This window comes from Astatotilapia calliptera, chromosome 2 (assembly GCF_964374335.1).
Source record: "Astatotilapia calliptera chromosome 2, fAstCal68.1, whole genome shotgun sequence".
Taxonomy (NCBI): Eukaryota; Metazoa; Chordata; class Actinopteri; order Cichliformes; family Cichlidae; genus Astatotilapia; species Astatotilapia calliptera.
The window spans coordinates 3,438,729-3,455,195 of NC_137423.1; the positions used below are offsets into that span (position 1 = coordinate 3,438,729).

Consider the following 16,467-nt stretch of genomic DNA (forward strand, 5'->3'; position numbering starts at 1 on the left):
TTCACGTATATTTTTGATTGGCAGAGCTAACTCGAAATTTTGAGAAAAGTAACTCGAAATTTCGAGATAATAACTCGAAATTTTGAGAAAATAACTCAAAATTTCGAGAAAATAACTCGAAATTTCGAGTTATGGATACTAGCTTTTTTTTTTTTTTAGTGGCGGAAATGGGCTTCCATATATCTGCTACACTATCAGAGACAGTCTAAAACATGTGCTGGTCTGAGATGAAATTACCCTTCAGTCAAATCTGTGGGGTGTTTACTGGGTAAGCATTTTCAATGTGAGTTGATGTCACCCTGAAAATGGTATATTACTTAAATTAATACTTTAAAACAACCTTGCACTATTTTGCTGAAATGTTAAGGAAAACACTTGGTAATGGGAAATGTGAGGAAATAAAGGAATTTTTAACATGATTACTTAATTTGTTTGGAGGAGTTTTTCTTTTACTTCATTAAAGGCAGCACATAATAATAATAATAATGTAAATAAGCAACAGACATACACATTAGATGTGTGTGCAAATGTATATGTACAGAACTACAACAGAACTTTAAAACATAAAAGCGTATTATCTATAAGATGAAAAAATCCCATAAAGTAGCTCTAATCCAGCCCAAAAGCCTTGACAGCTGTGTAGATCTGCTGCTCCTCTGCTGCATTCACAACCTTTGTTGTGCAAATATCAATTTTCGTCACAGCAAAGATAACAGCAGAAAACATCTGTGTGTCCTTAATCCGGGAAATGTCCTAAATAAAAATATTATAAAATTGGAAAATATTAGAAAATATCAAAACTTTTAACCTTTAATTTGTTTAAGTTCATATTTATCAGAATAATGTTAACATTAAGTACCTGTTGTGTTTTCTGATCATTAACCGGAGCTTGTTGATAGTCTAGAAATATAACATTCAATTAAGAATTAAATGTCTAATAATTATTTTTGTTTATAGCAAATGGTGAGTAACTTCAATTACCTTTGTGATGATCACTGTTGTTTTTCTTGGTTATGTAAATGAGGACAGCAATAACAAAGAGACTTATACACATGACAGCACTGAGCAGAAAAACAACTGCACTGGCTGTCTGTGACAACACACTGCTTTCTGGAACAATAATAAAAGTAGTGAGAAAATAAAGTTAGGATTGGCAAAAAGTAGGAGATATCACATCCTGATGAGAAATATTATATGCATTAATTTCAGAATCATTGGGGTACCTTGCATATTCAGTTTAGTTCCGTTTCCCAATAATATCTCCCCACATGTGGCCACAGCACAGTAGTAAGTCCCAGCATCAGAGGAGCCGACGTTCTTAAGCTGATAAAAACATCTTTTCTGATGGTCAGATCTTTTCTCACATTGATCAGTCCTATTTCCATCAGTGTAAATGATGTTTGGATGGGATTTATTAGATCCAGCTCTGAACCAGAAAACATTATTAACTCCTGCACACGTCTTGTTCTCAGAATCAGAGAGAACTGAACACTGTAGAGTTGCTGTGTCTCCTGGACGCAGTGGATTTGATTCTATCGGCTGCTGTACAACAATATAGTTTGATGTCCTTTCAGTGTTTCCTGCATAATATAAAATGTATTACAATGACATTCTTCAAAAAATACTCTGAAAGATTAAAAAGTCTGTAAAAGTTGGTCTGTTTATTACCTTTAACTAACAAATATGTCCCACTCCATTCAAGATCACACCATGTTGTGGTTCCACAATGATAAATTCCCTCATCCTCTTGGATTGTCTCCAGAATAGTCAGTTTGCTAAAATTGTTTGCGTTCTTTGCAGAAAATCTTGATTTCAAAAACGGAGAAGCATACACAGGTTCTGTATCTCGATATAGTGTCACAATTAATTTAAGTGTATCCCCAACACTCTGCCTGTACCAGTATACTTTACTGCTGATGTATTTGGGTATATCACACTTTAAGGTTGCTGGTTCACCAAGCTGAACCATTTTCACTGGAACCAGAGAATCTGAGTTAAAACACAACAGCATTTCGTATTAGGTTAAAATGTTTTCAAAATATTATTATAAAAATATTATCGATAAATGCTCACAGATGTATTTGACAAAAATAATCCAGTTTCAGATTTATGGACAGAATAAATTTGTACTTACCTCCTTGATGAAGAAGAAGCAACATCACCCATAACACCACCATCTTGACACTGCTCCTTCTCGGGGGTTTTCAGCAAGTTAAGTTGGTGAACTGAGCGTGTTGGGTTAGATCATGAAAGGAATTTGATTGGTTAACACAGAAGACACTCAAAAGTACACTCCCTGTGTACACTCCCTAACCTCATCTGTTTCTAAAGCATATTATCTTTTTATTCTCTTTGTTCACTTTTCACTTTTGATTGTCTATTTCTGGTTTAGTATTGCAAGAAATGCATCAAATACCTCAAGCTCTGCACTTTAGAGGAATGTTGAGTTTAGGGGCATTTTGTTCTTTAGCAGTGAGGCCAGTGTTGGGTGTAATGCGTTACTGTAATTAAATCACTTTTCCACTGAAAAAGTAGAGTAGCTAATTACTGTTCATTTTAGGTATTTTAATCACAGCTACTTACAATGTACTTGTGTTACATTGTAAAATAATTAAACTCGATGAATATCGTTATTTAATTTCAATAATTTGTCTTGTAAACGTAGAAGTAAACTCTGCTGCTTTAACATCGCTGTAGTGCAGCTGCGTGTCATTTCGCGCCACTTTCTTTTCCAAAGTTCCACAGCAGTTGACGGAATCAACTATTTGGGATTTCCTAACCTGGACGTGTGAGCATGCATCAAGACATTTAGCAATGCATGTACAGTACCGTGCAAAAGTCTTGAGCAGCAGTTCCCTTTCTTTATATTTCTCTGGGAAATATAGTACATAAAGCAAAAACAGTTTGGACAATTCTGTTGAGCTTGAATGTGAATATTTGATATATTCAACTTTATTCTTATATTGGTTTTCTTCTTCTTTCTTGTATATTGCTTTCTTTACTTTCACAACTTTGTGGTTTTGTTACCTAATTTCATTGTGCAGGCAACTGTACATGACAATAAATCATCCATATCTGACAGCCATTTTCTGCAATCATTTAATTTTCTCCAAATCGTCTCCTAATATGGATGAATGCTGGCTGTAACCTCAAGGAAGAAACTGGGAAGTGTTTTTAAAATGTGGAGTTAAATTTGTTAGAAAATGCATTAAAAACAAGTGCAATAAAAATGGCCCACATGGAGAGAAATGGCTGGTGGTTTATTGATTTCACACTGATGTCAAGTAGGCTTCTACAACGTTTCTTTGCCATTGCCATGAAAGATGACATGAGGTAACTGCTCCATTAAAAAACAGGCAGCAACAAACATCTAGACAAAAACCTTTAATGGACTCAATTTTAGTAGCTGACCTTAGAGCAAATAAACAGTAAAAAGTTAAAAAACACTTGCTTCAAAACCTCTGTATTTCCTTTTTATTCAGTCAAAATCTCTTCTTTTATTAGTTACATTTAACTTATATTTCAGTATAGTATATTTAATAGTTTAAAATAATAGTTGTATTGATTTTTTAAATAATACTTGTACAACGTAGAAATATTTAAGTAAAATTACCAATAAGTCACCAGCAGATGGCAACAGAGCATTTGTCACAACTTAGTCAACATGTTGGGCCTGCAGTGACCTCAGCTCAGTCGTCCTTTAAGACAGCAGCAAATAAGAGCAGTCATCATTACTGTTATACACTCATTTTACTCAATAATGAGAGCTAATGTAACAACAGTTTTTATTGTAGTAACATGACTAATTATGGCCTTTTATCCCTATCAAGAAGATAGAAATAAAATATATTTCAAATTTATTTCTAAAATAATTTATACAATTGACCTTAATAACTTAAAACATTTATAATGAAAAAAAAGGCCAAACAAATTTGTGTTCAGTTGAAAAATCAACATTGCAGAGAGCTGGCCGGCTGTCTTATACATGTTATGTTGTTGCTTTGGGTGAATTCTGTTGCATCATATCCATATAATACCAGCTTCCTTTTATTAACAACAACAAAAAAAAAGAATACAGAGTTTTATTTTCAATCTGTTTGCATTGAGTTCATTTTATGTAAAAAACATAAACAAGTAACTTAGAATAGGTAATTTATCCACAATACTTTAGCTGATGTTTCACAGGCAGTGAGTGGAAAAATCAGCAGTAATGTGGTTGCGTGTTGTGAATCCACAGGGGGTATTTTTTTCTCTCTTGCTTTCTATTTTTAGTTCCTGTGCAGGGGCTAACTTTAAACCTGTTTCCGCAAGGCAACTAAAGTTAAAGCAAATATTTTGTGCACTAGCAACTCGTAGCATATCACGTTAGCACTTGACATGTGATATGACGACTGTTCTGTAAGAATTTCCATTGCAGCAATGTGGTTTCCTTCATAACTTGTTTAGAAAAAGCAATGCACTGCTTAGTCACGCAACATAGTTATGTTGTAAGCCATGTTATGCACAGCGTCCACAAACATTAGTATATTAAATAACTGATTAGTGCCTATCTTGAAGTTTTGAGATGCCAACAGACAGGAAGCCATCAGTTGTGCAAATCGCTATCTGATATTATAGTCCCTTAATACTAGCTATATCTTATTCTTATCTCTGGGGTGCCAATTAGTATTTGTCAAAGCTACTAAAATGGCTAATTTGCATGCAAAGCGTCATGTGGCATGTGTACTGCAAGGCCCATTTGCTATGGCATATGTGAGGGAGGGCAGTTGCACGTGTTTTAACTCAAACTATAACATTTCACTAACTTTAATCTAGCTGCATATAGTGTCTATAATTTATCTGGAAGTTGAAGTGAAACACAAATTCTTAACAGAAATAACCCTAACCACCTCCCCTCCAGTTTCCTAATGAGGACGTTGCAGGTTTGGTAAATGTGGCTGTTATCAGTGGCCACGACTGGAGGGTCAGAGCACCAGTGCTAAAGAACACATTGCACACAACAGGAAAACACAGCTGGTACCTGACAACATCATACAGAGTTCAAAGGTTAAGCTATCATTTCTGAGCCATTCAGTTGGTTCCAAATTCATACTGATTATATGAGTTTCCTTTACTCAGTATGAATTGGGTTAAAGGCTTTTGCTTTTCAAAACCAAGACTCTCAAAGCATAGAGTATGTTGTACATATTATGAAGCCTGTTGTGGTAAATGAACTAAACTTGAACAGTGTTTAAAAATCAAAGGTTGTTCACTTTTAACCAAACTGTGGTTGGTGGGTCTGCAAATATTTTGATCCCCTGACCCACCTCATAAGAAACCAGACAGCAATCATTGTGGTTTCTAATATCTGTCTTCACTTTCTCCCCAATCACACCCAAGTTAACCTGGTGGTCTGCAAACCTCTTCTGACCTTTGATCGATTAAACTTTATATGTTACATATTTAACATCATCACATTTTAACTCTCAAAACGTGACTGAAATTATTTTTATTTCGATATTTAGCACAGCTGTACTTCTGTGGAGTTTGTGATTGAAAGCAGTTCTTTTTGTACTCCTCTGCATTAATGCATTAATTAAACAATGTCCAGTACAGCAGATCTGAAAACTATCAGGTTAACAGTTACAGCTAAAAATAGCTTGCCGAGGCTTGTTTTCAGTGAGCTACATATCCTGTTGATACCAAAATTCATATGCGTTCTGAGTAAACAGGTTTTGGCGGGGTGTCGGAAGCAGAGAAGTAGCCAGCCACAGCCTGCATCGCACAGTTCAGCCGCCACATGTGGCTTTGCTTGTTCTCTCACAGACGCTGACGTACCTATACCACAGTGCTTTGAAATGAAAGTACAAGAGCCTTGTTGATTTTGTCAAACTGTATCTGCACAGTTGCATGTGCATTGGTCATTGTTAACTAGTTTACATGCATCAAGCGAGAGCAATATTCTCCACACATAAAAGATTCCTGTCTATGCACCTGTCATGCAAAAATTTGTGAATTCTGCAGAGTCCTGATTAAGCAACGATAAAACATTTGCAACATCTGAATGATTCCTTTATCTGTGCAACAGGGTTCACACTCTTCAGAATTGCACCTGTACATGTCATACTGTGGGTTTTTGTTGGGTTACTTAGAGTTTTATGGTAAATGGCCTGTATAGCGCTTTGCTTAGTCCCTATTGACCCCAAAGCACTTTACACTATATTCAGTCATTCACACACACATTCACACACTGGCTGTTTCTCATTGTTATCTAAAGATGATTTTTTTATTGTTTCTATGTTTTTGCATTCTGAGTTCTGTTCATATGTCTGTATTCTGCTTTCTACTAACTCATTTTCCAGTATTTATTAGATCGGCCTGCTTTGTGTTGTCTTTTTGTCAAGTCTCTCTGAGATGTTTCCAATTTGAATTACTTCTTAATTCATTTTGTAGTTAAAAGTCTCCTCTGTTTTGCATTTAATTTCACTATGTGTCTTTGTCCTTAATTAGTGTCACGTATATTTATCTGTGCATCAGAATGATTGGAGGCAAATTGTGACCTTACAGGTGACTCACCAGCCTGGTTGCTTAATTGAGTGACTGGGTTCTGTGGTTAATCTACCCACTGTACCTTTCGCTTCAGTTGTCCTTCAATGCACATATTAAACAAATATATAGGACTGCTTTCTTCCATTTGCACAATATCTCTAAAATAAGAACATTTCATGTCTCAGAGTCACACTGAAAAACTAGTTCATGCAAATATTACTTCCAGGCTGGACGACTGTAGTTCATTATTATCAGGAAGTCCTAAAAACTCCCTGAAAAGCCTTCAGTTAATCCAAAGTGTTGCAGCAAGAGTCCTGACAGGGACTGGAAAGAGAGAGCAGATTTCTCCTATATTGGCTTCCCTTCATTGGCTCCCCATTAAATCAAGAATTGAATTCAAAATCCTGCTCCTCACATACAAGGTCTTAAATAATCAGGCCCCATCTTATCTTAATGACCTTGTAGTACCATATCACCCTATTAGAGCACTTCGCACTAGAGCACTTTGTAAGTAGACCTCTATGCATTGAATCATACTTGTTATTAATCTCATGCTCTCTTCCACAGCGTGTCTTTTATCCTGTCTTCCTTCTCTTGCCCCAACCAGTCAGAGCAGACAGCCTCCCCTCCCTGAGCCCCGTTCTGCAGGAGGTTTCTTCCTACTGTCCCCAAAGTGCTTGCTCATAGGGGGTCATATTCCCAACGACAACGCAGCCCTGCCTCCCATACTACTTTTAAATATCTTAGGAACGACAAGTACAACAGCAGTCTAAAAGCGAAGTGCTCTATTGGGGTGATATGGTACTATAAGGTTATATGATAAGATGGGGCCTGATTATTCTAGACCTTGTGTGTGAGGAGACAGATTTTTAAATTTAATTCTGGATTTAACAGGAAGCCAAGAAGAGAAGAGAAGAGAAGAGAAGAGAAGAGAAGAGAAGAGAAGAGAAGAGAAGAGAAGAGAAGAGAAGAGAAGAGAAGAGAAGAGAAGAGAAGAGAAGAGAAGAGAAGAGAAGCCAGCATAGGAGAAATATGCTTCCTCTTTCTAGTCCCTGTTAGTTCTTGCTTTTCACAGAGTTTTTAGGGCATCCTGATAAAAATGAATTGCAATAGTCCAGCCTTGAAGTAATAAATGCATGAACTACTATTTCAGCATCACTCTAAGACAGGATGTGTGCTGGATGTGTCCTATATATTTGTTTATTATACACATTGAAGGACACATCCCGGTCAAAAACTACCAATAACTTCAGCTTTATCTGAATATAAAAGCAGAAAATTAGGCGTCATCAAGATCTTTATATCTTGAAGATGTTCCTGCAGTACACTGCAGTTCAACCAATTGGTGTGTGTTATCTGGCTTCATGGGTAGATTCATTTGGGTGCTATCCACGTAGCAGTGAATATATATGCTGTCACGATATGATTGGCTGGAAATTCCCACCAGGTTCTTGAGTTTCCTTGGCAGGGCTGTCATCTCTTCAGCAGTTCCACTCACCTGAAGCTGATCTGAGGCGATCAGGCTGGAGAGATTTAAGCTCTACGCTGACGTTCCTTCACTGGCAGTTGGTAATCGGCTCTCCATGCTCCATGTTCTTGTTGCGACATGCTTTACTTACCTTGTTTTCTTGTACCATAGCTCTCCCACTGTTTCCAGCTACTGTCAAGTTCAACCAGTGCTAGATCAATAAACATTGTTAAACACTGTGCCACCTCCGCTTTGGGTTTCTGCGTTTGGGTTCAGTTCAGTTCTGCCTTTTCGGCCATTTTTCGGCCGTATGTTATGTCTTCAACTGATCCTGAGTCTATTAGATAGATGTGATTCAAACCACTGCAGTGCAGAACCTTCAATATCTACAGCATGCTATGATTGCTGAAGTAAAATATTATCGTCAACAGGATGAGCACAGAGATGAATCGACTGTCACAGGCCATAAGAAGATCATTTGTAACGTTCACAAATTCTGTTTTGTTACGGTGATGAGCTCTGAAACTTGATTGGAAATCTTCAAATAAACCATCCCTCAGCAGATGATCAGTTAGCTACCCTTTCAAGAATTTTTGAGATAAGAGGTAAGGTTTGAGATTGGCCTATAACTGACACAGTGTCAAGTAATGACATGTAAGTGAAATTTTAACTACTGCCATATTGAAGGCCTGTGGTACATAGCTGATAAATAGAGATTAACGCGTTGATCAGTGGTATGACTTCCTTTTCAGTCTTGTGGGGATGTGGTCTAAAAGACTGATGGTTTTCAGGAAGTTCACTCAGAAATTCAGAAACTCAATTGGAGAAAAAGCAAATATCCTAAAGCCTACTCTTTCAGTCCACTCACTCTCTCTCACTCACTTCCACATTTTAATCATCATGTTTTATTTTTACATACATTCAAAATCCATGTATTACTTAAACCTGACATTTTCTCAGTACATGTTTATTTAAATAAAATAGGAATTTGTGGTCACGGTCTGCGGGAGGCAGACCGAGTAAAGAATGAGTGGAGGACCCAAGTGCGGACACTGACGAGGAGACGGAATTAACTTTAACGAAAAATGAGCCTTTTTTGGGGGCTGATACTTAAGCATACAAAAATAAAGCAAACAGGCTGAGACCAAACTGAGACAACTATGAATAAACTGTGACAAGACTAGAGAGACAATGAAAGCTATGAAGACTGATAATACTATGAAACATGAAGGGACACTATGAAGTCTAAAATGAGACATGGGGGAGGGAACACAGACGACACCACACTGAACGCAGGAAGATTGTGAGCTTAAATACACACATGAGGTGACCGGGGGAAGTGGAGACACATGAGGAAACAGCTGACTAGGATGAACATAATGATGCCACAGTGGAAGTGAAAACTAAGTACATAGAACATGGAAACAAGACTTCCAAAATAAACAGGAAACATTACGAGACATGACAGGAATTTGACCACAGAGACATGAAACATGACAGGTAGACATGAAGCAGGGAGACTTAGAACAGGGGAGAAGACACAAAAAGATCTACAAAGCAAAGGACTAACACAGCAACCTAGGCATCGTAGCACTTAATAAGGTCAATTAAACTGAAACTAGAACACAAGTGGAAAGCAAAATACAATAAAACTCAAACACTGGGGTTTCATTATTTATTTATGTAACCTGTAGTGTCTCATGTCTCATTTCCTGAGATTAGAGGATTACCATTCTGCTCTGAAGTGGTAAGGCCCACCAACCAGCATGTGTACAGTGAACTTTAACCATCAAAACATGAGTTTAGTTAATTGATCTCCTTTTGCTCCAAAGAAGAACTTTAATATCATAAGCCGCATTTATTTCTCACGCTTTATTTCAGTTTCATTCAAAGTTTCATCTTTCATTTCAGCAATAAAGCAATTGATTTGCACTATGGAAATATTTTAGTCAATATGTGGTGCAGGTTTTGAAAAATCACAAAAGTTTATAAATTAAAATCAAACTAACATCCACACATAGCTTGAAAGGGTAAAAAGGAACAAACTTTATTCATTTCACATACAAAAGCTAAGTTACAAGAATTAACAGGATTCTTGAAAATACTGAAATTATACCCTAAACCACCCGAAACCTAACAAACCCAAAGACAAACACCAGTATTTTACTTCATTACATATTTGTTTTTGAGTGGGAGTCCAGTAGCGTCAGTAACCACAGTAGACAACTGCACTGAAAACAAAGTCGCAAAGCACTTAGTATTATACAAAATTTAATCCAATGATTCATGTTCTTGGACAAGAGTTGGCAGTTAAACTCAGTCATGTAAATAATGAATTACACCTCCATTTATACTGCTTTAATATTAAGCTTTGCTTTATTTGAGTGGGTTTAGAAAACAATGAATAAAACAAAAGCTGCTTAGAGAAAGATCAGAACATGCTGTGTATGAGAAGTTATTTCTTGAGACCGAAGTTAACGGTTAGCTTACTGAATGTATGAAACAATTACTGTCACATGGATTGCCATGAGACAACGCCAGCATAGAGGGAAATAAAATGTAGGTTTGCTATAATATTATACTTTCTTTGCACAATTGATAGCAAGATTATTAATTCACGCATATAAGGGACAAAAAACGTTGGGCTGGGCTGTGTGACTGAGACGGAGAGTTGCAGGAAGCAAACAGCTGCACTGCAGATAAAAGTTGAGATAAGTTTTGCTTACACTCATTCTGATCCCCGCAAAAACAAATGTAAGGCATTATAGATCTCTTGTACTGCTTTGGTCAATGAGGGGAGTGCTGATCTTTTTGATTACAGATAGACAACTCAGGCTTTGCTGTTGTTTCAGATGCTCAAACAAAACATAAAAAATGACTAAAACAAAGTTAATCTTTTTAGTGAACAAACCTTCTAATAGGGTATTTACATCTTACATGTGTGCAGTATTGTAGCTACATCTGAAAGCAACTATCCAGTTGAGTTTGTCAGTCACAGCAAATGCAAAGAGGATCTGCTGTTGGGCACAACCAACCTAACTTTGTTTGATTGATCATTATTTATTTAGTTGTGGCTCTCTGCATTTTTTAAGTCTGGATACTAAATTTAAGTAATTTGGGTATAAGGATGGTTTTGCTTGCATGGTTGGTATGTAAATTATGGAAAGTGTAAGGTCAACTTCAGGGTGTGAGATGAGATATAATAAAATAATAAAAAGTATATTATTTTAATAAAAAAAAAACTGTCAGTTGTTGTTCATTGGTGTTTGAGGGTATGAGGATAATCATAGTCTCCTAAATCTTTGTTCAAATGATTGGTAAAACTATCTGCTCAAGATTTCTGTGGTTATCTTGTGTGGATTGTTCATCATAAACAAACTAAAACACAATTTTGTTTTGAATACAACTGTATTTCCATGTATATATAATTCAGGTTTTCAAATGCAGATTATGTTACTCTTCCTGGAGAATTATCTTTGAAAACAAACAGAACAGCCTATATTCACCGTAAAGGGCTTGTAAAATATTACAGGAAGTGCATTTTCTGTGTTTCAGCCAATCACTGTGATTTCGACTTTCTAAACCTTGATCCTCTTGTGACTAAATCTTCCTTTGAGTGGGAAGACATCAGTTGTGCAAGAGAAGGTTGAGGTACCACAATGATCGGAAGACTGGTTCCTTTGATTCTTCTAAGTACATTGTGTGAGTTTACTTTTTCTGTACTGTGGGATGTAGCATTGTAAATCATATAAGACAAATTGTATAAGGCTCTGTAATATTTTAAACTGCATGATGATTATACATATTTTTAAGTATTTTGTCCTGTCATGTTCTAACTGCTACTGTTGGTTTCTTTTCTTCAGCTTTGATTGAAATGAGAGAGATTCCTCAGCAGATGTCTTTACATGAGGCTAAACTTGGAGATGATGTGAATCTGACATATGTGAAAAATAATGCAGAGTTTTCTTACTGGTATAAGTTGAATTTTGGATACTTGCTTGAAACAGTTGCTAAAGGAACTTATGGAAGAATATCCCTCAGTGGACAATTTAACAACTCAAGATTCAGTGCCACAAAAGTAGGTCATGTGTATTCTCTTATCATAAGAAATGTAAGCAAAGAAGATGAAGCAACTTACCTCTGTCATGCAGGATCGGTATATGAACCAGAATTTATAAATGGCACAATTTTGGCAGTGAAAGGTAAAGTATATTCATTTTATTGTTTTCTTTCTATATCTGTGTCAAAATCAAACCAAATACAGACATGTATTTTTGTGAATCACACAGATCCTAAAACTCAACTTAAATCTGTAACTGTGAAACAAACTCCAGACATGGAGTCAGTCAAGCTGGGTGATACAATGACTCTGCAGTGTTCGCTCCTCTCCAAGAACGAGAATGACACAGATCAGTGTCCAGATGAAGACAAAGTGCACTGGTTCAAAGGTGGATCAGAATCCCATCCAGGCGTCATTTACCACGGCAGTCTCAGAAATAAAGAGGACGGGAGATGTGACTACAGTCTGTCCAAAACTGTAACAAACTCATCTGATGCTGGGACGTACTACTGTGCTGTTGTCACATGCAGTGAGATCCTGTTTGGTGAAGGAACAAAAGTGGTGACAAGTATGTTTTTAAAGTCTTATTTAAAATATTATTATTTATAGTGATCATTGTTGCCTGTATTTCTGTGAATATATACTGGAAGTCTTCAGATGCTAGTTTCAGGCCTCTAATAAAGCAACTCTACCTAGATCAGCTTGAGGTTCTGACAATTCTAAATACATTATATAAACATATAATGTTCTCAAGGCTTACAGCCCGCAGCCTGTTTGTGTTTGTCATATTGCAGGTGCCATTTTGCTGCCTTTGTTGCCTTTGCTGTCTTTGTTCTTTTTCTGTTCTTTTATGTGAATGTTTTCTACTCATTTCCTGCAGCGTTCTGTGTCACCTAAAGGCCTCTGCATCTTAGCTGTCCATATTGTTATATGCATTTAGTTTAGATGGTTTTATTTTAAGTATGTCAAGCTAGAGGCCACAAACACTTAGGATGCAATACAATCTCAAAATACAACGCTTCATAATAAAATAAAGAATACAGAATACTAGTATTAGTTTTGGTTTTTTGAAAACCCCATTAAAGATCTGTGAAGCCATACTTGGAACAGCTAAATAATAACGTGTTGATGTTCAGTAGAGGGTTGCACTATGAAGCAAGCTGAACATAGCCAGGCCTTCTTTGTGGTAGCTGGATTTGAGAAAACCTAAAATCTAGTCAGAGATAACAGGTATCATGTTCATCTTTTTCTGTTAACCTAGATTTAACCTCTGCACAATTACACAAAGGGGACACAATTAAAAAAACTTGTCCAATCAGAACATTATTAGAGGAATGGGGGGAAAAGGAATGTAGTACTTAACAAATGTAACTGATAATTTTCTTTTACTTGAGCTCTATTAGCTCTAATTGCAGCTATGTAAAAACACCTGGAAGCATTAAGACAAAACATAAAAATAAGTCATATATGTCACACAAGCAGTACTACTTTAACTTCAGTTTCATATGGTGGTGTTATTATGATACGACCTAACAAGTGACATGTGTATAAAATGTTTTCCTTCAGTCGATAATCCTTATTGCTCTTAAAGCTTACTTTCACTAAAGATAATTAGCTAAAATATTGGACTTTCAGCGAAATGAAACTAATATAACCTGCTACAGACAAGATTGTGTTTTTATCGTATGTTACCGTGGTGATAAAGTCAAGTCTAAAGACATCTGCCTTACTGATGCTGAAAACTTTTACTTTCAGCTCAACATAATTCATTATCCATGAACCTTGGATTGCAATACACTCTGTTGTGTAGTTAAAAAAAGTGCAGCTGAGGTTGATGAGAAAAAACATTGTCTGTAGGCAATTTTCCATAAACTACGAGGAGAGAATGATTTTATTTTTTATTGTTATTAACTTGGTAATGAGTAAAATATTAGTAATTAATATAAATCAATAAAAGCCATCTGCATGAAATTTAATTGGGTCTAACAGTGAGTCATGTAGATGTGCGCTAGTACACAATTACATAAATGGGATGTAAAGTGTCTGCTGGGATGTTTTCTCGTTCCAGATGAGTTCCCGCTCAGTGCTGTGCTTGTGACGCTGCTGATCTTCTCTGTGCTTGTAAATTTTGGTCTGATTGTCTCCAGAAAAAAGAAGCCAACTTGTGAACAGTCCAAAGGTACAGTGGTGCATCACATTTCCATTACACCACATTTGTGTGTATACACATTAATAGTATAACATTAGTATACAGTAATAGTTACCTTGCTAGTACCGGTTGCCTTTAGAACTGCCTTAATGTTTCACATCAGAAATTCAACACAGCTTTGGACTCAACAAGGCTTTGCTACTGAACTGTAAGTTTCCTTATCTTAGCTGATAGGAGAAAATTACTAACGAATCACATGATAAAGCATTAAGAAATGCTACTAAAACCAGGACATAGCTATGTATTAAACAAAATATCTTAAAATAGAGTTGGTTCTTTGTAGGAAACTGTAACTTGGAACAAAATCTAACAGACACCATGTTGAACTGCAGTCCTGTGCTCTGCACCCAGTAATGCACGGCGTGATACATTTTGGTCAGAATTAGAATTATTATCAACTGCATGGATCGATCAGACCTGCCGTGTGAGTCTATGTCACCAAACTTTAAGTGGCGACTTTCTGGATGAGTCAAAAACATAGATTACTCAAACGTTAAGCACAAGTGCTTTCAAACTGCTTTCATTAGCATGACAATGACTCCACTTGACCTAAGCAGTCATTTCAGCAGACAGATTTTAATCTAATAGTCTATTTCAGAAGTGGTAAAGCAAGAGTTTAGCAGTATGAATCTTCAGGTACAAGCTCAATAAGGAATTAAAAATGATTTATTGATATGCAGAATTCACTTAAACTATTTGGAGATTGGACTCTGATGCCCCATTGCAGCAGAATGAAACGCTGGTGGTGGAGATGAAGATGGAAAGTTGGCTGGACATGAGAGAGGCAGGGATAGGGAGGAGGTGGGTTTCACAAAGGTGTTTGCAAGGCAGGATGACAGATTAACAGTGAGATTTAATGTATGCGGAGTGGAGGCTGAATGGCCTGAAGAAGGTGGACAGAAAGATGATTGGACCAGACCAGTGATGTCAGCATTGGAACAATGGTAGTGTGGGAAAGTGGAAGTGATGTAAAGCATAAACTAACCAGCAAATACCCAGGAAGCAAACATAAGTGTGACTACAGAGCTTCCTTATAAGCTTCATTTAGGAAAGACTAAACTCTCAAATGAATGTTTCCATGAATGAAGCTGTTTTTAGAGCAAATGGATGCCCTATGCAGTATTACTATAATCTTGATAATTAGCTTCTTGGATCTGACCTAAAAGGCTTTAAAAATAAATCACTCTTAATGTTTTCTTTTTCTGAACAGGAGGAGAAACCGTCTCCACTCAGCCTCCAATCAATGACCAGGGTAGATCAACTGCAGATCAACTGAGTAATGTGGTACATATTGTAAATACTGCAAAAAACATGATCATAATGTTAGCATCCTACACTGGACAGATGCAGATTCTTAGGGCTGAAACACACAGCTAGCATTTTCTATGAGAAAACCGAGACATACTGAGATACAGGCAAAACTACAGGGTAGTAATCGACTTTACCTCACATCCTTTCAAAAAGTTGCTAAAAGTAAACTGTGGGAGATTTAGTAAAGTTTAGGCATGAAAAGAGTTTGACTGGGCCTCAGTATCACACTTCACGTTCAACTTCAAACTATGACTATGTTCTGTGTGTTTAATATAAATTGTAAAACTGTTTTAAAATGGTTATTAAATTCCAATTCTGTTTTCTGTCTTCTAATTTCTGTTAATAATCTGCAGGACGGTGAAGAAGTAGGAGTCAACTATGCGGCGCTGGACTTCCCCTCGAGAAAAGCTAAAAAATGGAAGAATAAGTGGGAGCTACCAGATGACAGCATATATTCTGGCATGATAGACTACCAGTAAAATGCTCTCCTCATCAAGAAGGAATATTTAACAATTTTCGTGCTGATATATTATTGTTAGTAGCACTGCAAAATAGATTAGGCTAGAGATGGGACATATGTTTTGTAATGCTGGCTATTTAAATCAAAAATATATATGTTAAGATTATGTGGATCTTTATATTATGTACTATCAGATTTGAGTTGAGTAAATCAAACTGAAATAAATATCAATCATAATTTAGTGTTAGTGAATTTTATATTCTCCTTTATGTTTCATGAGACACTTTAAATATACATAAAATTGACATGAACATGACATTCCACAAGAGGATATGCTTTAGATTAAAACCAAGACTTAGCTAGATGGTGTGACAACTTGTAGGGTGTTACTTACAGGATTCTGCAGAATGATGGTGGCAAATGCTGAAGGT

The 16,467-nt window shown here is 36.4% G+C and overlaps 2 protein-coding genes across 3 annotated transcripts; one reads left to right on the forward strand and one right to left on the reverse strand.

Annotated features, from left to right (window-relative positions):
- Positions 1-511: 511 nt before the first annotated feature.
- Positions 512-2,117, reverse strand: LOC113023092 (signal-regulatory protein beta-2-like). Its single transcript, XM_080309223.1, has 5 exons — positions 1,669-2,117; positions 1,224-1,580; positions 982-1,110; positions 860-900; positions 512-753 (listed from the first exon to the last, which is right to left on the reverse strand). Exons 1-5 carry the CDS (start codon positions 2,009-2,011, stop codon positions 610-612), a joined length of 1,014 nt encoding a protein of 337 aa, XP_080165349.1. The 5' UTR covers positions 2,012-2,117; the 3' UTR covers positions 512-609.
- Positions 2,118-11,612: 9,495 nt separating this feature from the next.
- LOC113029865 (uncharacterized) lies at positions 11,613-16,288 on the forward strand. Of its 2 annotated transcripts, none has more exons than XM_026180896.2 (6): positions 11,613-11,698; positions 11,860-12,198; positions 12,286-12,624; positions 14,125-14,235; positions 15,476-15,549; positions 15,930-16,288. In XM_026180896.2, the coding sequence occupies exons 1-6, from the start codon at positions 11,656-11,658 to the stop codon at positions 16,053-16,055; spliced, it is 1,032 nt and encodes a 343-aa protein (XP_026036681.2). In that variant the 5' UTR covers positions 11,613-11,655; the 3' UTR covers positions 16,056-16,288. The 2 variants fall into 2 exon arrangements, with proteins under 2 accessions (XP_026036681.2, XP_080165343.1); XM_080309217.1 differs by having other exon boundaries at positions 15,476-15,541.
- The last annotated feature ends 179 nt before the right edge of the window (positions 16,289-16,467 follow it).